Source organism: Semicossyphus pulcher, unplaced genomic scaffold (assembly GCF_022749685.1).
Source record: "Semicossyphus pulcher isolate SPU_LCO1_2020_fin unplaced genomic scaffold, fSemPul1.0.p SCAF_14, whole genome shotgun sequence".
Classification (NCBI taxonomy): domain Eukaryota; kingdom Metazoa; phylum Chordata; class Actinopteri; order Labriformes; family Labridae; genus Semicossyphus; species Semicossyphus pulcher.
The window spans coordinates 5,013,116-5,037,824 of record NW_027211648.1 but is presented as its reverse complement, the minus strand read 5'-3'; the positions used below and the strand labels follow the sequence as shown (position 1 = coordinate 5,037,824).

The following is a 24,709-nucleotide window of genomic DNA, read 5'->3' as shown; positions in this document are numbered from 1 at the left end:
ATCGGCAATAATGGGAACACAAAACCTGTGTCCACGCGCTAATCTCCGCCCCCTTTCCGGTGCAGTGCTATGCTCCGTCATTAACTTCTGCAACTCCTTCTCAGCTACAAGTCTAACCCGTCTCCGTCCAAGCAGCGCTCGGACATCGTTCCAAATTTTCTGCCGCCGAGTTTGATAAATAGACTGAATGAGTAACAGATACAACAAAGGCCTAACCACGGTAACTTCTTCACTGTTTACTAACCCTGTCTCGGACATGTGTGTAACGTCAGACGGTGACGCAGCAGAAAAGAGACCGAAAGGAGTATACTTCACTGGCAATGGGAAAAGAGACAATCGGCAGTTATTAGCAGGTCTTCCCAGGTCTGAAAAACCTGCGTCAACGCGCTAATTTTGGTGGGAAGGGGGTAATAGAGTGAGCCGACATCTTTGCTCCTGGTATCCCCCATTTAAGGACAGTTGAATGAATGAATAGTGTTTACGTTTGGAGGTGTGTCGTGACGTGTACGGGTGTGTGAAAAGTAGTCCAATGGTATCCATTTATTGCGGTAGGGATGTAGTAGCGATGAGAAATCACTACACTATAATATTATCGCTTTGGCAGTGTGTCGTGGCCATTTTGCTCTTTGCTCAAATTAACCAAATGATTATTAATTTATCGAGAAAAGGAGAAGTGAATAAATCAGTAACAGAATTAACAAGCTCGTAACAAAGTGTTTCCCCTTGCTACCTCGATGCACTGCAGGTTTCATTCTTAACCAAACCCATGCGCCATGTTTGACAGGTAAGCTTCCTGACGTTAAACAACATTTGCATATTATTGAGAGAGTGTGAGCTTGAAGCTGCGGATGTTTATCACAGTGTCGGTTGGTTCACTGATTATCAGATGAGCTGTCACTGAAAGCATAATTTAAACTAACGATACCTTGTTTGCTGTCCAAACTTCTCTGAGCACCACCTGACAGCATTTTACTAAAGAGGGCTTCTGTTCATGCTGTTCGTGTCTTTATATCACATTTCACATTAATGGTATTATATGATGATGATGATTGTATTTTTGCACATGAAAATATACTCACAGGGTCTTTTATTGGAAGATTTCAGAATGGGAAGGTATCCACGAATGAACAAGGAACTGTAGACATCAGAAAAATGCTATAAAATCTACATTCTTGTCTTTATTTCCGCTTGTTCTTTGACCATCAGACGAGCATCATTTCACGGGCTTTTATTCTGAAAGTCCAGCTCACTTTTTACATCATGTACAGCAAGCACCTGTTGAGTTTCTGTGACTACCTGGACGACCGTTTCAGCAGGAGACGACAGTAAGAGAAGTGACTTTGGTTGCCGTTGACGTCCAGGAGGTGACCCTGTGCTGTTGTGTCCCCAGAGCAGCGGGAGGTGGAGCAGGAGGAGGGCAGCGAGGGCCGAGAGGAGGGACAGGACTCGCCGATCGCCTGCGGAGATGACATCCACCTCTATGACAACCAGATCAGCCCTGGGCCAGGTCAGTGAAAAAAAACAAAAAAAAAAAGACAGAAAGAGGGAGAGTAAGGGTCAGAGGGGGAGAGAGGAGAAGAGCCGGATAAAGAGAAGGAGCGACGAGGAGACGGAGACAGGAAGGAGGAATAATTCCTCTCAAGTGAGCGAAAGAGAGGTGAAGGATGAAGGGAGAAAGAGGCAGGAAGAGAGGAGAAGGATGAAGGGAGAAGATAAAAAAGAGAGCAGGAAGAGAGGAGAAGGATTAAGGGAGAAGGATAAACATGATGTACCTCAGTGGTGTTTCAGTTTGAAGCACCTCAAAACTTCAAATCTGAATATTTTACTGATTAATATAAATGCGTGACTCAACTCAACTCAACTTTATTTATAAAGCACTTTAAAACAATAGTTGGCCAAAGTGCTGTACACACATAAAAACACAAAACAGTTAAAACAATAGAAGACAATAAAAGCCAGCATCTCAAACTGAGTTAAAAGCCAAAGACAAAAGGAGGATTTAAAAACAGGAAGTGAGTCGACCTGCCTAATGTGCAAGGGCAACTCATTCCAGAGTTTTGGGGCGGCAACTGAAATAACTCAATAAAATTAAAGATAAACTTTATAGACATAATTCGCAGTGTGTTTAAAGTGCTGTATTTAAGCTAAAAAGGTTTTAAGTTGTTCTTTGATGCCGTTTTAATCCACATTTTTATACACGATACATAAAAGTAAGCGCTTGTTTGTGAAAGAGGCCCTGACTCTGTCGTTCACCTGAGCTTTTCAGCGTCTCTTAGCTCACTGTTTTGGTTTTGTGGCCTGTGACTTTACATTTTGTGTCCGCTCTTATCATGTGTGCTGAGAGTTTCCAGCTGCACAGGCAGCTATTTTCAGTAATAAAAAAACTCTAATTAACCCATCGTAAGAGAACCGCCTGCCACCACACAGCAGACAGATAAATCCAGTGACTAGCTGGTGAACAAGGCGTACACACTACAAGATAATTAAGCCGATTGTTAGGCGTGATTCCCCCCTTTCAGACAAAAGTAAGCAAAGTCTTGATGCTTCTAAAGATGATCTTACAGATGTTCTTGAGGTGTGAGGCATGTTGGGAGTGATTTTACTTCCCCCGATCTGCTTGGAAGAACTTCATAAATATATATATATATATGTATTCTTGGGCATCTTGCCTTTATTATATAGGAAAGCTGAAGAGAGACAGGAAATGTGGGGAGTAGAGAGAGGGGGAAGACATGCACCAAATGGATCGGCAGACCGGGAGTCGAGCCTGCGATCAGTGCGTCGAGTACTGCAGCCTCTAGACACGGGGCGCCCGCTCTACAAACCGAGCTATCCCAGTGCCCCCATGGCCATAAATATTAAACATGATCAATATTTATGATCCAATATCCTGCTGTGTGGGGGGAAACCCCGAGGACAGCCGAGCACGCGCTCTGTGGATCGTCACGTGGAACGAACGAAACGACGGAAGCAAAGCTGACTGAAGAAGGAAGCACAACAACCGCAGCCATGGCAACAAAAGTAACCAAAGCATAAAGTAACACTTACCCGTGTCCACGCCGTCTCCACCACTTGAATTTTCAATAAAAAATAGTACAAACACTATTAATTCTGCCCGTCGTCCGGCATGTTTGCATACTCTCAAGTCTCGTTTGACCGCGACAGATTTCCAGTGTCGAGAGTCGGACTCTGGTTGTTGGTGAATGAATCTGTTAGTGTGCGGTGTGCTGTTTGGGTCATATCGTCGGCTCTCCACACACTATAGGAACAAAACTGTTCAATCCATCATCATTTGTCGTCAGGTGCGTCGTCTCTCACATTTTCAACATCTGTTAAGATTTTAAAAATCTTCTAGCGTGGCCCAGCCTTAGAGAGACACATTTTTTTAAGGGGATTGCTGGAGACAAAGCTCAGGGCTGAATGAAGAGAGTGAATATCAGATTCAGATTCATCATCAGACTCTGATTGCAAATCTGGTTCTAAATGGTGAAAGAAGATACTGTACCTGACATCAGCAGGTGATGTGAGGAAGTAGAGGATAGACAAAACACACATGAAAGAGCAGAAGTCCCGATCAACACACGACTAACACCTGTGCCATCATGTCGTCGTGTTCATGGACTTTACTGTCCACATTCTGGGTGAATCATCATGGCTACTGTGCTTACTTTTAGAAACTAAACTCCCATGAAAAATCACACTGAGTTCTGCATCTTATTGCCTCGATTCATAAAATTAAAAGTGCTCTCTTCTTCGACTTTTAATTATTTTTGTTGTAATTCCTGCTATGTGAATATAAATAAAGCATTTCATCTTCTCAGACCTGCTGTTATTACAGACATGTCTGAACTAACTGCAGCCTCTGTGCTCTCCAAAGGGCTTGCTCGCTAAGGTCTAAGGCTTAATAATAATAATAAAAACTGCCTCCAACCTCAGCTTGAAAGCTGGATTTTTAGCATTATTAAAAGTGAAAGTTGGATTTTAAGTGAGGTTCTGTAACAACCATGAAGTCACTTTCACTTCCAGTTAAATAGCAGTATGATGATGTACATGTAGAGGCGTCTCACGGTAACCTCTCCAATCTTATTTGAAGAGGGAGTGTGTGACACAATCAGCTCGCCCAAAAACTGGCTCGCTGCCTTTTTGGATATACCTCCTCCAGTCAATAATCTCCTCTGCTGTTCAACTGTGTGATCAATATCACAACTCTTCCCTGGCCCCTCGCCCTTTTCATCGATGTTTTATATCAAAACGCGAGACGCGCTCCTCAAAGGCAGCGCCTGTGTGCAGTCACGGCAGATCTCCGAGGCAGCGTGCAAGAAGAAATCAAAAGAAAAGAAAAAAATCCTCACACAGGTTTAATCTAATTTCTGTGGAGGTCTGCTGGAGTCCGGGTCCATCCACAGTCCGATGGCAGGTGTTGACTTGACAGACGGCTCCTCAGCTGCAGGTGCAGATGATTTTGACCCCATCACCAGAAACCCCACGAGTCAACAGGTGACCGTCGCTACGGCAACAGTCACAGGTGCACCACCGGGAGAGACGGAAGGAGAGAGAGAGGGATGTGACAGGTGACCATGTCACTCGGGCTGATTCTCCATACATAGTAACACTTAAGGCATCTGACAAGAGAGTTGGAGCGGTGCAAGCTGGGAACAAGTTAGAGCAAGAACACGACGGAGGACACTCTCTGTTAACTAAGACAGCTGAATGTAAAGGAGGAAATAAGAATGTAAAATGCTGGAGAGGCATATTGTAAACTGTTATAGCAGGACAAACTACATAGCCAACGCCCTTTAGCATAAATGTTGATGCCTAGGATGTTAATAAGGACAAATTCACGCCCCCTTTTTTAGATACGTTTGAGTATTTGGACGATACCTTTTCTCGCTTCTGTGTGTCAGATGGGCCGAGATGTGTAACTATTTTATAAGTATGTATATTTTAAAATCAATAACTTCTGAAATTAAATCTTTATTATTATTATTTGTCAGTCTTGACTCTGACTGGCACCCCGCATTATTTTATATATAGTCAAACCAGCTACAGTTTACACCAGCATGCTTATCACAAGGAAATATTCATGACCTACAATGAAGGAAAAAGCTGAGTGCATTTGTGCCAGGCTGATCTGTTGGAGGACAATAACAAGGCAGAGAAATGCACACATTTAGGTGAAATCATAAGTGACTTTAATGTTTGGTGTTTCTTTATTATATTGTACAAGCTTTAATTTTGGTCAAACTTGAAACAATACTGATATGATGGGTTCAAGTGCAGTGGTTGGTCTGCCAGAGAGGGTAGGCGGAGCTAAGCAGCTGCTTTTCCGCTCTCTGCAAGTGTTGCGAGTAAACAGTAATCTACTATGGCTGAACAAACACAGAAAAGATGGATGACTACAGATACAACTTCAACAATAAGTGAAAATCCAAAGAAGAAGAAACAAACTCGACGCTCAGATGAAGCAAACAGTCTGAAAAGAAAGCGGCCGTCAGCCAGGAAAATCAAGAGTTACAACCGGAGCCAACCGTGGACGTCACACATGCAGCACTGTCTGGCAATTACCATTTATCGCCATAGGTGGCGCCAAAGAGAACGAAACTGAGATCTTCAAGATGACCACTTTAATATAACAATGTTTGGCACCTGTGGAAAATTGGGATGATGATAACCCTTTCTTTTTTTTTAGTTTCCTTAACATGTACAGTTATATCCGGAGAATATTTGAGTCAGCCAAATGTAACGCCTCTTCAACATCCTATAACATCGCCTGTTGTGTTGCTAGTTTGCAACACAAGCAAAATCTGAGGCTAAAAATCCAAGCTGAAATAGTCTGCAGCTCTTTTTGGCCTCCAACGAAGATAAATGATGCCCTGATTTAGCAGCTGTATCTCCAAAACACAGAACATTACCAATAACTGCATGCGTTTTTCCATCTATCTACCTCACTGGGGTAGATTAGGTGAGGTTCAAAATCAGCAAACAGACCCTTTAAGCCAGATTAATGCTTGTCCGTTACGGATTTCCAGAGCTTTTAGAGTTAACATTGTTTTGGTTAAAGCCAAATGTATTTGAAAAAACACAAGAAACTCCATCAAATTCATGCCAAATAACATAATGTACCCAGACATATTAAAGAGAAAACCCTGGAATTAGAAGTATAACAAAATCTCCAACGGTGAATAAATTACATCATCACATGAAATATAATCTCCATATCACTTACCTCTAATCAGAAGCCATTAAATCAAACCTGTGGCTTAAGAGGAAGCTGATCCCTTAAAGCTGACAGTGTTTGAACCACTCTCTTCTCCCTCCGTGCAGCTGTAAAGTGTTCAATTCTCGCTGCTGTCATCGGGCAGCGTTCTCACTGGCAGGTGCAGAGCGTTTGTCATGCTCAACAGTGTCTGTTCAGAGATCTTCGGTGCATTATTCATTGACAGATCAGCTGAATGTTGATTAGTGTGTTTTGTTTCCTATTCTCTCAGAGTCTCTTTGTCACATACATTCCCAGTGTACTCAGCGGTTTGCGTGCATGTTTCTGCTTTTAATTTATGTCACTAATTATCATGTTAGTTTATTATTTCACATCAGCAGGCCACAGTGGAATATGTCCACCATATCAAATCAATGTAAGACTGAACAGGACCTTTTAATCACGTCTTGTCTGCTTGCATAAGCAGCAGTTTGGAAAAGCAAACAGCAGAGTGATTACATCAGCTCCAGACAGGAGCTCCTACCTCAATCTCATTTTAAAAACATCTTTCTGTTATAATTACTTTCCTCCTATTTTTAACAGTGTCTTTTTTTTACCATGAGAAATGAAGTCATGCTTTGAATGATGTTTTATTCTTCTCATTCCAGTTTGGTTTCTGGGACAGTGTTCAATCTTGACCTTTATAATATTGCTCCTGTCAGATTTTTAACTACAGGGTAGCAAAAACATTTCACAATGGCTCCCAACATTTGAGTTATTTAAAGAGCATTTTTAATTTAATGTCCCAACTATGAGCGCAGCCTCCAAAGCATGGAGCAGTAGTCTTATTCTTATCATAGTGCCATCATCATCCAGGCAAAAACGGGACGCATCTTTAGGCAGATGAGCACACAGGAAGACTTAATAAAAACAGAAAAAGTATTTTCCACTTTATCATATCATCACTCAATTAAAAGCCAATGTTAAAGAATTTTCCATTCTTTGTATCTTCAAACATACGCTTTCATTTTCACCTCCTACACATTGTGAACACAATGCAACTGCCAAACGTAGAATGTAAAAATAAATCAAGCTGAGGCAGATTAAGAAACAACAGAGAAGATGAGGGAAGGTTTTCCATTTCTTTCAGAATAAAGTAAAATGATACATCCAAGGTGAAACACTTTGAAACGAGTCTTGGCAATATACCATGGTTTCTTAAAATTGACTATTTTGTTGATATAACCATTTATAAAGAGATTGTCTCTAGACGTTTGTTTTATTGACTTTCATCAATAATGAAGTTGCAAATGCACGATGAACAGAAAAGTTTGATTGTCCCTAATTGATCCCCGTAGGGACATTTCTTCTCTGCATTTAACCATTCGAATTATTAGGATGCAGTTTAAAGCTGATGCCTCAGTAAAGGGCCCTGAGCTTATATAAAATTATATTAGACCATAGGGGTATTATCTTTTTGTAGCCATGCTAGCAGCTTGGCTCGAGGGATAGCAGTGTTGGTGTGTTGGTCGGTCGAACCACCATTTATTTAAGTGTTTAATCTCTGGGGACCATGAATGTTTGTTGCATGGGTTGTTATAAAAGTCCATACAGAGATTTTATCGACTTTAAGAGACACGTCCTGACAAGCTGTAGATGGATTGCCATTTAATTTGGTACATGTGTCACTGCTGCTGAGAAGATGACACCTATAGATTTTGGTGTTCCCATTTTCTTTACGGAGCACAACCAGCAGTTCAAAGTTTTTACTTAAACAGTGAAATTTCTCAGATCTACCAGACGAATTGGTACAAAATCTGCTACAGAAATTAATTCCTCTTGTGGATTTGGTGTTCTTGTAGCGCAACTATAAGGTTTTACATTTCATTGGATGGATTAGCAAAAAAATGTGGTGCCAACATGAAGTGTAGTTACTCTGAAGATCCCTAAACTTTACATCCTCAACACCACCAACAAAAATCTTCCAATATTTAGATTTTCCAGCCTTATGGCATCCCCATTAGACACAACTGCTGGTACAGGCTCTCTTGATGTCACACATTGACTACTGCAACTCCCTACTGGCAGGCCTTCCTGCATGCACATTTAAACCTCTGCAGATGATCCAGAAGGCAGCAGCGCGACTGGTCTTCAATCAACCCAAAACGGCACACGTCACTCCACTGCTCATATCCCTCCACTGGCTCCCAGTCGCCGCTCGCATCAAATTCTAAACCCTGTTGCTCGCTTACAAAACAGCAACAAAAGCGGCTCCTGCCTACCTGATCGCCCTCATCCAGGTCTACACTCCGTCCCGCCCACTACGCTCTGCCAATGAAAGGCGCCTCGTACTCCCATCACAACCAGCCCTAAGTCTCTAACTAGACTCTTCTTCTCAGTCGTCCCCCGGTGGTGGAACGAGCTACCAAACTCCACTCGGTCCGCAGAGTCCCTTTCACCTTTAGGAAGAAGCTACAGACCCAGCTCTTTATGAACACCTATGACCTTAATGATATAGATGCTATTGATGATGACATTGAGGATGTTTTTGATGTTGACTAGGATATTCATGATGATGACAATATTGCTGATGATGATTACTATAAATCACATCAATCCGATCGCACTTGAAGCTGTTTGTTGGCTCTTACTGACTTCGTTCCCTCCTGTCTTGATCGTTGCTTGTGTTGTATTAACTCTCAGATGTACGTCCTTTGGACAAAAGCGTCTGCTAAATGAAATTGTAACATGCTAATGTCTGCCTTTTAAGTAAGTACAAACAACTGTATATATTGTTATCTCACACATTGTCTAAATTTTTGGTTGTTGATATATAACACTCTTTCCAAACAGATACTGGAGGTATCTGCAGAAAGCTCAAACCGAGTGATTTATGACAGATATTCAAGTGTTGTGGATTAAAAATTGAAGTGCTCACTAAAAATCTTGTCAGCTGGTAATACAAGGATGTTTGTTGTTTGCTGTCTCTGTGAGTATTTTATCGTTTTGACATGATCCTTTCTATTCTGCTCCCTCTGTCAGAAGGCTGTCAAAAGCTCTCCATAAATAGAATTGATTTCATGATTATATTTCTGCCAGTGCCGGGCTCAGTTCCATTTTAGTTCAATCAGTTTGGCTGAATACTGAAGTGGAAAAGTCACAAGGAAGGGCATGCGTCTGTCACACTGGACACTTGAGGACCATGGTCATTGCTTGACCTTGGTAATCCTGTTTGGGGTTTGTTTCATGAACATACGGTGTTTTGAGTGTTGAAAAACTTTGAGATGGAATAAAGCAGGCTGTAGAGGAGTCTTTGACCGTTTATTGAACCTCGGCTCAAGGATGAGCAATGTGGATTCTGCTCGGTAACAGAACAGGTAACTGCTGGAGTATGGGGCTTTGCGGCTGTTGCTATGAGCCGTTAGATCCAACTGAAGTGAGAGCTGTGTCCTTTTTTTGGCCAAGACATCAAGCCTTTTCAGTGGGTGTTGGGCTACTTGTCCCTTGTCACTGATTCATGGATTAGATCTTAAGGCCAGGCCGGTAGGAGGAGAGTGTCTAGTTTGGGGACCTAAGAAGCTGTGCAGATAATGTGGTTCTATTGACTTTATCAGATCGTGACCTTCAACAAGCGCTGCGATGGTGTGTGTGTTCAATTGTGAAGCAGTCAGCACGAGAGTCGGCACCTCCAAGCCTTGGGCCATTATTCTCTAGTGGGAAACGATGGATTGCACCCACCGTGATGGAAGTGGGCTGCTGCCCCAAGGAAATAAATTAAAGCATCTTGGGGTTTTCTTGGGGTCAAATGGAGCACGAGTCTGACAGGTGGATTCATGCAGCGTCAGAAGTAATTCACACATTCTACCAACCCCTTTGGTGAAGGTGGCTGGGCCAGATGGCAAAGACTTCTATCTATCAGATCTATGTTACAGCCCTCACCTATTGTGAGCTTTGGGAATGAGCTCATACAATTAGAGATAGGATACCAGTGGCCTAAACGGTATCACTCTATAGGGTGGCTGGGCTCCACCTGGGTAAGGAGGTCAGACATTGGACTTTGTAATAAACCTGCTGTTCCTTTGCATCAAAAGGTGTCAGTTGAATTGGCTTGGGCATCCAATCAGAAACCCCCCTCGGAGCCTAACTTTGGAGGTTGTCCGCGCATATCCAACTTGGAAGAGATTCAGGGATCCCCGTAGAGGAGCTGGAAAATTACTCTAGAGGCATGTCTGGTCTACCTCTCTTAGCCTGCTGATGCCTGGACTTGCCATCAATAAAGGTGGCAGAAAATTGATGGATAGGTGGATGAACTAGAGGAGTCAGGGCTGAGGGTTAAGGGAGGTGTTTTCGCATGTATACAACTTGGAAGAGATGCAGGGCTAGACCATGAACCTCTGGAGACATTTTACTGTATATCTCATGGCCCAGGAATACCATGGGATCCCCCTTGGAGCAGCTGGAAAATCATGCTGGGAAGAGACATGTCTGGTCTACCCCTCGTAGCTACCGCCCGGACTTGGTGTCAATTGAGGTGGTGGAAAATTGATGGATAGGTGGATGAACTAAAGGAGTCAGGGCTGAAGGTTAAGGGAGGTTTTTCATATGTATCCAGCTTGGAAGAGATCCAGGGGTAGACCATGAACCTCTGGAGACATTTTATGGTATTTCCCATGGCCCAGGAATACCAAGGGATCCCCCGTGGAGGAGCTGGAAAATCATGCAGGGAAGAGGCATGTCTGGTCTACCCCTCTTAGCTACCGCCCGGACTTAGTGTCAATAGAGGTCGTGGAAAATTGATGGATAGATGGATCAACTAGAGGAGTCAGGGCTGAGGGTTAAGGGAGGTTTTATATTGTACAACTTGGAAGATATGCAGGGGTAGACCACGAACCTCTGGGAGCTGGAAAATCATGCTGGAAAGAGTGATGTCTGGCTGACCTCTCTTAGCTAACGCCTGCCAGTAGAGGTGGCAGAAAATTGATGGACAGGCGGATGAACTAGAGGAGTCACGCCCGAGGGTTAGTGCATTTGTTCAAGGCAACTCTGTATGCTTGATCCTTCGGGTTTGTATACTTAATGAAATCTCATGTTTCTTGACTCACTAACCGGTAATGTTGGTATGCAATCTGATTTTTCTTACATTTACTACCTTTAGGGCTATGACGCGCATAAACTTGAAGTCATTAAATTAAATTGAGTTGTATTCTGCACTAAAAAAACATCCCTCTTGATTTCAAACACCAAATGAAAATGCTTGAACTGTTTCAAACACTTGAGCCTGTTCGGATACAAGATCAATTCTATCACAAAATAGTTCAGCCATCGTCAGCCGCCAACCTGCAACCCTTAATGACTAAAATAATACAACGCTCAGCTCTTTGATCACATACCACTTGTGGATGACCGAATATAATCAACACTTGTAGAGCCACAATGATCAAATAAGGAGCCAAGTAGGGAAACAACCCGTGTCACATATTAGCACTTCCTCTTCCTAATCCCTAAACCCTGAAATTCTGCAGGATTACTTGGAACCACACAGTATTCTGAGACACACAGAAGCCATTAGAAGGAGGTGATCATAGGGGACGAGGTAATCTTATATGAATATATGAAAATCTCCTTACGGCTGCAGCCTGACAGCAATTAGAGCCCCGGCTCCCTCTTCCCTCTGGGAGCGGATAAGCCCAGCCGTGTGCTTTTTGATTGTGAGGCTTTGATGAACCAAATCCAGTGCACACGACACGTGCCCCCTGCCATCGTCTCATCATAGAGGTAGGGGCTGGGGCGCTCTTTTCTTCCTCCACTGCCTGCAGGCTTTTATTATGCCAAGGTGTTTGGTGTGGCGATCAAAGCCCCCACTTTCCCGCAGACTCGCATTTAAACGTGTTCACTTGTGGCTGGATTATTGATATTATGATATCCTGTCGTTTTCCTAAGGCTTATTGGCTTGTTGGAGGGGGGTTTTCTTGCTTTTCCATCGCTGGAGGGAGGAGTTAAGCTCTGATTGATTTCCAGACAGAGCCGACATAGTGCATCACGCGGCGCAGAGGAGGAAAGCCCATGGTAACCTAATAACGTCCTCCCCACAGTAAACGGCGATAACTGTGTTATGCAACACGGTGGCGGACTGTTTTATGAGAGTCAGCAGGGTGCTGCCAGTCTGCTAGTTTAAAGACTGAAGTGTGTTATAAACCTCATTCCCCAGGTTTGTCCCCGTATTGTTCCAAGCATAAAAGGTTTTTCCTCCTTTTTCCTTTTTTGTGCGACACTGGGAAAATCCAGACCTTTGTACTTTATCTGAGCACTCGCCTCAGCTCCACAGACGTGTGTATTAAAGCCCTATCGGCAGAGAAGTTCCAATCCCTGTTCAATGAGAGCATTTAGAGACTTGCCTCTTGACATTTTCCTCACTATTAGAAAAAGGGTCTCAGGCTTCTTTTCTTTACGGGCTGAGCGGTTGTTGCTTGTGATCTTTATTTCCGAATTTGCACCATCAGTAATGAACGTGTCTTTTAAATGCAAATTCAGAGCGGTAAAATTACAATGTCACTAGAGCTTTGCATTTAAACCTTAAGCATTTGAACTTGTAATATTCTTTTTCTACAAAAGTAAGTGCTTGTATTTTTTTAAGTCATGTCCTTCCCCTGTTTCTCTGCCCTCATTTTCTGTCATCGCTTTACCAGCATCCCTCTAAAATAAATGCATAACGTCTAGAAAAGGTAGTGATATTATTTCTGAAGTTTGAAAATGTACAGGGCAATTCAGTCATGTTTAGAATTGATTAGCCGACTGGCAGTATTGTCTTTTGGTTGCCAAATGTGATGAAATAGTTGCCTTTCTTTGGTTGAGTAGAGCTGGAATGATAACTGTGCTCTTTCTATGTCAACAACGTACAAACAGTTGTGATTAATTTCCCAAAAAATTATTAAAAATATTTTGGGTATTGGTTCCATGTACTTAAAACTAACATCCTCATCTTTCTCTTCAAAGTTAAAATATGTGAGATATTCTCTTGAATAATTGCCTGTTAAGTCACTACCTTTTGCTGGATGATTAAACACAGATGTGATGAAGGCCCTGGCCCACCGATGAAAGCCCTGGAACTTGTAATATTCTACTACAAACTGTGTATCAAGTCGAGATGCCAGGGAAAATTCACAAGCGGTTTCCAATTCCCACCAGTGTTTGGTCTGCCAGAGAGAGTAGGTGTAAGCAGGGTACTGTTATCTCCGCTCTCTGATGAGTTACCACTAAATGGTTACGATGCCCAAACAAACAAAGAAAACATTGATTACTACAGAAGACAAACTTTGAAAGCAAGTGCCAATCCAAAAAAGAAATTTGACGTTCAGATGAAGACAAACAGTCATGGCGGTCAGCGAGGATGCTGTTTGGATCTTTGTTAGGCTGAGCTCCAAAAACACACCTAAAAGCACTTATGAGAAACGCATCAATACAACACATGCAGGTGTTTAAATGAGTTTTATCGCAAATATACAGTATAGTAAGATTTTTTATCATTGTACACTTTGAATGTCTAATTGTACCATGTTTTGTTTTCCCTCAGATGCTGACGACTCTGGTTGTGTGTTACTGAACACATCAAGAAAGGTAAGCCTTAACGTATTTAGTGATACCTATATTTGATCAGAGAGGAAGATGCTTAGGTTACCCATTGCTCACCAAATACGATAAGATAGAACTTAGAAGCCTATAGAAACTATAAAGCCAGATTGCTCCAATAAATACAGTACAAAATTAGAGAAAAACAAAAAAAACCCAAATATATAAGGGAAAATATAAAATATAAAGTGTATGGGTTAATGCAAATGAGACAGTGCCTAATAGAATAACAATATTACAATAAGTTATCTTTAAAAATGTGCTAAAAGTAACGATGGCAATTAAATTGACAGTATTATTGACTATTATAAAGCAGTAAAAACTTTTATTGCACAAGATTATGAATTCAAAATATAGTGCATGATATAGAACGTAATTGAACATAATAATTAAGAAAAGGTTATATTGCTCCCGATACTAAAAGTTAAAATAATTGTGCACATGGCACTAATAAATAAGAAGTATTACACATGATAATGTATTCTATAGATGTAAACATAAATGTAAATATGTCCCCTGTTATTGAAAGTGAAATTGCACATGATTATGAATATAATACAGTCAGATTTAGAAAAGTAATATTGCACATGATAATGAACATAATACAGTCAGATTTAGAAAGGTAATATTGCACATGATAATGAACAAAACACAGCCAGATTTAGAAAAGTAATATTGCACATGATAATGAACATAATACAGTCAGATTTAGAAAAGTAATGTTGCACATGATAATGAACATAATCTAGTCAGATACATAAAAAGTAATATTGCACATGATAATGAACATAATACAGTCAGATTTAGAAATGTAATATTGCACATGATAATGAACATAATACAGCCAGATTTAGAAAAGTAATATTGCACATGATAATGAACATAATACAGCCAGATTTAGAAAAGTAATATTGCACATGATAATGAACAAAACACAGACAGATTTAGAAAAGTATTATTGCACATGATAATGAACATAATACAGACAGATTTAGAAAAGTAAAATTGCACATGATAATGAACATAATACAGACAGATACAGAAAAAAGTAATATTGCACATGATAATGAACATAATACAGCCAGATTCAGAAAAAGTAATATTGCACACAGTAATGAACATAATACAGCCAGATACTAAAAAAGTAATATTGAACATGATAATGAACATAATACAGCCAGATATAGAAAAAGTAATATTGCACATGATAATGAACATAATACAGACGGATACAGAAAAAGTAATATTGCACATGATAATGAACATAATACAGACAGATACAGAAAAAGTAATATTGCACACAGTAATGAACATAATACAGCCAGATACTAAAAAAGTAATATTGAACATGATAATGAACATAATACAGCCAGATATAGAAAAAGTAATATTGCACATGATAATGAACATAATACAGACGGATACAGAAAAAGTAATATTGCACATGGTAATGAACATAATACAGACAGATACAGAAAAGGTAATATTGCACATGATAATGAACACAATACAGCCAGATACAGAAAAAGTAATATTGCACATGAAATTGAACATAATACAGCCAGATACAGAAAAAGTAATATTGCACATGATAATGAACATAATACAGCCAGATTTAGAAAAGGTAATATTGCACATGATAATGAACATAATACAGCCAGATTTAGAAAAGTAAAATTGCACATGATAATGAACATAATACAGCCAGATTTAGAAAAGTAAAATTGCACATGATAATGAACATAATACAGACGGATACAGAAAAAAGTAATATTGCACATGATAATGAACATAATACAGCCAGATTTAGAAAGTAATATTGCACATGAAATTGAACATAATCAATGTGACATCAACATCAATGTGCAGAAGTAAAGAGATAGAAGTGATTAGAAGCTGCAGCGAATGAGAGATTGGAAATAATATTTTGGTAACTGACATAGTCCTCCTTAGGCCTTAGTTATAATTAGTAACTTGCTAAGCCTCATTACATTTAGGGATGTCCTAATCAAGATTGTATCTCTTTCACTTCTTATGTGTCCCATCATACTACAGTAGACAGCTCTGAAGTGCACAGTCAGAGTACACTGAGGTTTGCAAAACTAATCCAATCTTTATAAGATATGCTTGACAACTGAATAGCTCTGCGTCAGTGTGACTCTCTTGTGTGAAACTGCTGCCTGCTGCTGTTTATCTCTAAATGTCACTTCACTGTGGGCTTGTAACATTGTTCTATGTTAGTTGGTTGGTTAATGGTATGTATCTGTGAATGATATCTGCACAGCAGCTGTTGTAATGCAGACTGTTGTGAGTCATAGCAGAGGATCAGAATTTGATGAGTCTTCCTAAATAAGTTAGAGTACCTGAATCTTCCTGATATGGATCTTGCAGAACGGCTCAGGAAACCCCCATTATATTGTTGCTGTTTGCTGATACAGAGCATTTTTGGATGTCAAATATTTCCTCTCCAGCTGCAGAGTTTGTAGGTCTAAACATCTGTGATAGGTCTGCCTGTTTGATGGTCCTGTAGATTCGATGGCTTGCCTGAGGTGCTATTTGTTTGCCATTTGTCAGCATAATTGAACAATCGCGCTGCATTACAGGAAAAATCTTCATTCATGGACAAATTTCCATTCCAAACAAACACAATAGCTGCTGATTTCTTTGATTGTGAAATGTTCAGACAAAGAGGGGAGGCTACACAAAGGAATCAAAGCATGATGTGTGTGTGGGAGGAGTAGTTGTGTCCTTGGTATTGGCTAACAGGGCTCCATGCAGTAAATTCCATATAAAATGTTAAAGCCGTTAAATGACATTGAATCAAGTTCCTCTCACTGAGTTGCCTGGAAAGAGTCTGAGTCTTGGCTTAAAGACCAAGCATCAGCGCAAGATACCGTATTAACCAATCAGCTACTCAAACTAAATTATAGATAAACCAATAGTAGCCTTTAGCTCATCTCGATTTCAAGGATTATCATGGTGGACCTTACAAGAGAGAATTACGTTAATCAAACTTGCTAATGAGGATGGCAGTGTAGATATCTTTTCAGTCATTTCTACCTGAAAGACGTAGAACTATACTGCAATATTAACTTTAGAATAAACAATAATTTAGTTGATAACTTCCATCTTTGTCCAGCAGCTAATTCTTATCATTTATTTGGAAATATAAAGCTGTGTATCATCTGCAAAGCTCTTTAAGTCAGTCCAGTCCCTGTGTGTATTTGCCATTGGTAGCAAGTAAAGTGCTACTAGTGGAAGTAAAGTAAAGTAAGCATGAAACTCCAGACTTAAATTGGATGTTGTGGTGCACAGTAAGAATATTAATCCTCTCTAATAGGCAAGGCAAAGTTATTTATAGAGCAACATTCATACACAAAGCAATTCAAAGTGCTTTACACAATTAAAAACAGAACATTCAGAACATTAAAAGAAATGTGATACTTAGCAAAAATAGATACAAAAATCAATTAGATTAAAATAATTAAGTTAATATTTAGATAAGAAGTTCTGGAGTGCAGCAGTTCACAAAACAAGATATATTCACATTATAACCACTTCAACAGCATCTAGAGGCTTTGAAAGTGTAATTGATTTACAGACCACTGTCTCATATCTGTCTTATCTTGTTCAATTTAGTTTCTTTTTAGGTGTTCTCAGGGTAATGCGTTTTATTAAAGGAAAATTGTGACCAAAAATGTTGATGACAACAGTTATTTTTGGGTTAATATCTTAATAGGAAGAAGACATGTTTACCAGTTTAAATGCTTGTAAACAAGCGGCCTTTGTGCTGGAGATAAATGGATGTTCCTCTCAGTCTCCCAGTGTAAAGTGGAACCCAGAGGGCATAAGTTTAAACTGGTTATAAAGAGTTAGATTTTTTCAGTCGAGGCACGTCAGAGAATTTTAGATCTTTTCAAGTGTTTGGTTTGTTGTGCCTTTTTCTAGCCAACAGCTTTCACTAATCCTCCCGTTCTGTATTACAGTTTGTTTGCTCTCTCCTTCTGTTTTTTATCAACTTCACTTGGTCACATCGTCACTTTGCTGCCAATAACCTAGTTGTGGATCTTTTTATTTGCACTGGTCTATTAATGGAATTAATCTTGATATGTTTTCACCTTAATAACGAACAATTAAAAGATGTATTTCTTTTAAAAGTAGAAGTTTTTTAAAGCAGTTATGACTAGAAATAGATCCAAAGCAATGAAAAGTGACCTTTTTATCACCTGACTCGAGGTAAAAAAGACCACACACCTACACCCTGACACATTCTTACAATAACAAAATAACATTTATTTATAGAACTATATTCACAATTCCCTCCAAGGCTTTTGTGCAGTGCTTGTGCGTCTTTGAAAGGAGCAGCGGGGAATCCACTCATCCTCAGAATTTCTGTCAATCACTTGATCGATTAAATCAAACACTGGTGGGTGTCTGGGCTCTTAATCGAGCTGTGTTCATTTCTCTGTCCATTCATCTGTCTCTCAGGTGATTCTTAGAAACCGCTGAACAACTTTCGAAGGGGAGACGTCTCTGCGCTGTGTTCTGCTGTTTTATAAAGCTACGTCATTTGTCTCAGACGGGGTGGTGATGAGAGATCCCTAAAGGTCAAACTTTAGGGCACTTTCACACTTGTTATGTTGGCGCAGTCTGTGCATGGATTACTTACTTAACTTAATACTTCAGTAGCTTTGTGGTGCGTCTAAATGTCCTTAAACATGCTCTGGTGGTTTTGGAAGCCTGGCTAAATCTGCGCCCACATCTCAACATTTCATATCAGTCAGGTGTCGTGAGAAACAGTTTTTCAATCACAGCTTGATTGGGAATATTGACGTCTTCCTGCAGAGCCCGCACAGCAGCTACGTCAATGAAAAATACAGACAGAATAAAAGCCACAACAATGGTGACAAAGGGCTCAGATGCATGTCGAAAGATAACTTGAACTGTTTTTATTACATGCATTTCTATTAATCTCGTATTTAGAGTAAAACTTTTGTTTCATACAATGGGTCTGATTCTGCAGAAGGCAGCGTAGCTGCTTTAAAATGACACTGATGGGCATGATGAGCACAAAAATGGCAAGTAGAACTTTTCAATCTTTTCCACAGTATGTGAAGCTGATGAACTTTGAGGAGGAAGTTCGGGCTCACCGGGACCTGGATGGCTTCCTGGCGAGGGCCAGCATCCTGCTGGATGAGACGGCTGCCTCCCTGGACGATGTTCTGAAGAAAATGTTGCACCACGTGGGCCAGGACAGCCATGTATCCGAGCCCAGCTGCAACTTCGAGGAGGTGATGAGCTTGCTTTTCACCGATGCAGGAGCTCAGGAGGTCAACGGTAAGCAGAAAAGCTTTCGACGTGCATGCATAAACCAGGAAGGATACAGTCACAGACACCAAAAGAGCACAATAAGACGGAGAATGTGTTCCACCTGTGCCTGCACACAATCAGACAAAAAGCCCAGAACACATGACACCTGACCTAAAAACATCTGACGTCTGCACATGTCAACACCTACCTGAAAAATAGCTTCACCTCAGGCTCAGGAGCAGAAATGTCAGACTTACTTGAGAATGATTCAAGAAGCTTTTTAGACCCAAAGGAAAGTTTGTGATGTCTGAATCGAGGTTGCCTGTTCGCCCCGCGGCTTTTTTTTTTTTTTTTCGCTGGACACAAATAGAGCTCGGTGTGCTGGATCGTGTTTGCAACCGAGTGCAAACATCAAACGTGTTCCAGGGAAACTGTCAAGTGGTTATCCTACACATGAATGCACAGGCATAAGATACGTATATTCTGTCGACCAGAGATGTAAAGAGCATGAATACAGCTTAAAAGAAATGTTGTGTTCATTCTCTTCATGGACGAGAAGTAGTTCAATATGTTTCTGATAAATACCTCCGCCACAGAGGTTTTTCGTTGACGTTTGTTTGTCTGCTCGCAGGATTACAAAAAAACTACAGGCCTGATTTTAACGACAATTGGTGGCAGGATGTAACATAGGCAAAGCAAGAACCTGCAGATCTGCATCAAACTAATGAACAAAAATGGTTGCGCTTCAAATTTGCATATCATAGAAGACTGGACTCTTGGCCTTGGCGGTAATTTGCGCTCCCACAGTGCCCCTCTAGTTAAAAACTACATTTTTTTCTTCCCTATTATAATCTGGTGACATTTAAAGGTTGTAAACACTTTTCTTATTTCTAGTGAGTTTATTGTACCTAAAAGTGTGTAAGACAAGCTGAAAGTTTAATGCACACCTTGCTCATTTCTGAAATGTTACAATGATTCGCCTAACGATTATTTTTTTATCTATTAATTTATCAATTATTCTAAAGATTATTCTTTTTAATTTTCTTTAGTCTCCAATTTCCACGTCACTGTGCGATGATATTGATTATGATACAATTAATAATAATACATAATATTGGACGATTAAGCCTGATCAGAAAAATTTCCCTTTCCCTAAACTGGAAAATCACTATTATTACTTATTAGCACTTAATTAAAGCTCCTGTGAGGAACTTTGTTTTGGCGCCCCCTGTGGACAAAGCCGTACCTCTTATCTCTTTGCAGATTTTCTCCTGTACATCCTTAAGTGTTGCTTTTTAACAAAAAATCTCACCCTGCTTTCATATGTGTCACTTAAAATTTTTGCTCTGGAAAATGTAAACAAAGGCAGCGTGCAGGTAACCGCTTCATCTGACACCTACCCACGCCAGCTTTAAAAATAGCAATATGGAAATAATCAGTCTTGTTGCTGATGGTCTGGTTTGCTTTTGTAGGTCATAAAGAGTCATCAGAATTAATTTCAGTCTGTTTTTGAACGAGTGAAAAACTCGTCACAGGAGCTTTAAAACGTGCAGGGTGAGCTTATTAAACAATAGAACGCTCTTCTTCAAAACATAAATCAACAGTTTTCAGAAGGTACGACAGAGGCCTACTTCTTTCCCTCCCCTCTATTAAAAGAGCGAGTTTGAGTTATTCCCAACTGGACCTGAGCGCATCTCTCCTCTCCTCTCGTTGCGTCATGAAGTGCGCAGTGAGTGAGTGGCCGAGCAAGTAAGAGAAAGCGGCAGAGAGAAAGTTAATTTAACATCGTACCGTGGGCTTCATTCAAAACGTTTGAGGCTCAAACCAGCGCTCCCCAGAACGTGGCGCCCTGGGAGACAGCCAGCAATGAGTGGCAAGATCTCTGCACGCACACTGTGCTCCAGCTCTTAACACGGCCCCTCGTTTCTGCGACACATCGACACACGTTATACAAATCGTATTTCTGTAATCGATTACGTCGACGAGTCGCCCCAGCCCTAGTTTGGTTCCTATTTGTCAGCTTACAGATCACATTATTTCAGTCCCTTCGGCGCAGGTCCTTTTGGCTGAGTGGCAAAGCCTCTTGGTTAAGGCACATCTCCTCAGCCCATCAGAGCAGGAGAAATCCGCCCCCTTACATAACAGTATGAAGCCATTGTTGAAGCCTCTCTCCGTGCTGCAAGCTGAACTGAACAATGAATTCACAACAGTAATTATTCAGCAAATTAAACTTTGCTTATTTTCCCCCCCCACAAAGAATAAAAGGAACATTTTTCAGAGCAATAATTCTGCCTGGGTCATACACTCGGTCTGCAGTGTTTTCCTGCCTGGTGTCCGCAGTTGTTGATGGTTAGTCAGAGGTGGGTGGTGTGTGAAGCTCACCCTGCGCAGCCGCCTCTGACAGATCCGCGAGGTGATAATTGACTTCTGTCATCGATCACTCACTTAGCTTTTCAAATGGCTCTCAGAGACTCTCGAGCTGTGGTGGCTGAGGCTACTTGACTGTTTCCCTCCCAGAATACCCCACAAAGAGGAAAAGAAAGAGACATTTCTTTTTTTCCTCTCTTTGTGTCGGCCATCTTAACAGAAAGGCTTCCTGTGCTCGCTGGGGCTGTCTGGAAATGGTTTGAAAATCAATATGAGCATTCAGGGGTTTCACTGAATTTTAAAATTGTATAAAGTAACTTCTAAGGGGGAATATCTATGTATATAAACAATTTAAAATCCCTTATATCCTTATATAATTGAAAGATGGCTCTTTGCACCCTTGGATCAATAGTTTATTTGGTCTACAAAACGATTGAGGAGAGTCGCCTAAACAGTCGATTTTTACCTTTTTTCTTTAGTTTTATTTTTACCAACATATCAAACATTCTCAGACCAACAACCTACTTTTTTCTCCTATCATAAACAAGTTCAAGTTTCTCTACAGAGAAAACAAGTTGTGAGAAGTTTAATGGAAAGTCAGTGCTGCCTTTGAAGCACATGTGGGGCTCAATTATTATAGTGTTGGCTATGATTTTACAACCACCGAAAAACAGCATTAAAGGAGCAACTCGCCCCAGGAAAAATTCACCGTCAGTCAAAGCTGGTGTTCTCTGTAATCGATAGAAGCAATTATATTTGAAAGTGGCGCCATAGCTGTGGAGAAAGTTGTACAAACAGCTCGTGGTTCGGCCCATTCTACTTTCCTACAACACCCAGCGTGCATTGCGCCCCTCCCTCTGAAAGGCACAGCTCAGCGAGAGACGCTGGAGTGAAATACGACCGTTTCGCTGCAGGCAACGACTCAGAGCGGTACAGAATCTGAAATACGACGAGAATATACTGGTGGATCGTCCAAAAAAATCTTCAGGTCTGCAGAGACATGACATCGGAGGCGGGCGTCCTAGATTGAGGAAGTGTAGTTTAGCGAGCTCCCTGGCCTCCGCCGGATGACACATTTTACGTAGTCTGGCGGAGGTTTCCCAGGGCCCATCAGAGAAGCAGATAGCGTCCTCCAAAGGCACAGAGCACAATTGCTTTGCAAAATAATATAAATACACAAGATACAGAGTCGTGATGTTAGTCCAGTTTACTGTCTGTTCAATGTTATTTTTGAAGATTTGTTTAAACTTGTTTTACATGTTTTAATTTCTTCTCTACAGCTGTTTCACAGATTAACCCCACTGTGTCGCACCCATGCTTCTTTACAGAACTCAGAAGTCATATGCATGACATGAACACTATGCAAACTGACAAAGAACAGACGCATGATAAACAACTTAGTACGAAAGCAGCCAGTCGTCACGTGTGCAGCCTTATTAGTTATTAAACAACCAAAGATTCAGACAAAATACAGTCAGGATTTTGTTCTCCAGACGATACTATACTGTGGATTTTTTTCCTGATAATTTGCAACCAGAAGTCATTTTTTGAATTAACCGAGACTTGAGTTATCACTCTGGGGAATTGCATTAGCTTCAGCAGAAGAAATGGGATAACGCTCGATGAAAATTGGGTTATAATTAATGCTCAGAGGATGATGTAACAAGTCCCAAATTATGCAATAAATAAAAAGAGAGAGATTTACAGTATGAAACATGCAAATTAGCAGAGTGACTGTACTCTTAATTATAATTACATCCACAGAGGGCTTTAATGCACAGAAATGTGTCCAGAATGAGCAGAAATACTGCATTTGAAGGAATGAGTAAGAGATGCATTCAAAGATGCATTCACGTCACTAAAAAGATGAGATTTCAGTGACCTTTGAAATTTGATTTTGTGACATTAATTATCTAAAAGAAAAAGGAATGCTTATTTCTCAATGAACGGGTGGTAAGAATCCCCACGTTGCATATAGGATCCCTAAATTAACATCATGAAAATTCACACTTGAACACTCGCTGCTGTGGGGGGAGAAATATCTCCAGGAGGAGGAACAAAGGCTCCTCCCGGGGGACTACATTCATATTGCACCTAAGTATGCTATCATGGGGACATATCTCTTCAGGTATTAATTTCTGCCGTATCTGCGTTCGCCGTGCCACAGCGGGGTGATACGGCTGGCGAGCCGACCAGCTCATTTGGAGTGTAATACTGTACAGCTGCGAGATAAAGAGAACAGGGAGAGATTATAACAGGCACAGGAAGAACAGAGAATTACAGAAATGAAAAAAGATGAAAGCCCACAGAGATAATTAGTCCTGCTTCAACTTGTACAAGAGGAGTCGATTTTTAAGGCCAACTTGTTCTTGCTTTTTGGCTTCACTTTTGTCATGGGATTCAGAACTTTACGCTCGTTGTACAAAGGAACAGCACATGCAACCAAACAGCATTGTTATTGATGCAATGTGCTGATGATATCACTCAAAGCTGCCTCTATTGATTCCTTTAAAGAGGGGGTATTATGCTGTTTCACATTTTAAGACAATATAAATGTAATGTTACAATGTTGGACGTCCAGACTAAACGTGGGTGAAGTTTCAAATCTGTAGGTAAAAGTATGCTGGAGTAATCCGCAGGCTCCTCAGCTCAGTCTGCAGGCTGCTGTGAACGCCAGGTTTTACACAGCTTTTTCTACACGCAGCACCTTGTGACATCACAAAGTGCAGAGGCATGGCCAATCAGAAGAAACATTCCAATAACATTGGCTAACATGACCTTCAAGTTCTAATTACGTCTGAAAGAAAAAAGTTTGAATGTAATATTCAAAGAACGTTTTACGGCTGTTTATCATTTCAAATAAAGTTCTTGTAACGTAAGACAAAACATTTTAACTGCAACATTCTGAAGATATTTTCAGGATGTTATTGAGGCCTGGGATGTCAGAACGCCGTCTATAAAACATTTGCTCAATGTTACATAAAAACAAAGGTAGGACATGATTACTGCAACATTCTGAGGATCTTTTCAGGATGTTAGTACGGCCTGAACATGATCAGAACATGATTAAGAAAATGTTCCCGAAATTTGATTTGAACATTCTCACTGCATCTTTCTGTTTTTGTTCTCCTACTATTAAAAAGAACATTCTGGGAACAAAAACTTCCCGTTCAAGACATTACCAGAACATTACACGTCACATTCTCAGAA

The 24,709-nt window shown here is 40.6% G+C and overlaps 1 protein-coding gene across 2 annotated transcripts in view; it reads left to right on the top strand.

Annotated features, from left to right (window-relative positions):
• The window catches only part of slc4a11 (solute carrier family 4 member 11), a 103,836-nt gene that overhangs the window by 34,356 nt on the left and 44,771 nt on the right, over positions 1-24,709 (top strand). For both annotated transcript variants that reach the window (XM_069661492.1, XM_069661491.1), the window contains exons 3-5: positions 1,391-1,507; positions 13,767-13,810; positions 18,931-19,159. In XM_069661492.1, coding sequence (XP_069517593.1) covers positions 1,391-1,507; positions 13,767-13,810; positions 18,931-19,159 — 390 coding nt within the window. The remainder of the gene's footprint in view (positions 1-1,390; positions 1,508-13,766; positions 13,811-18,930; positions 19,160-24,709) is intronic.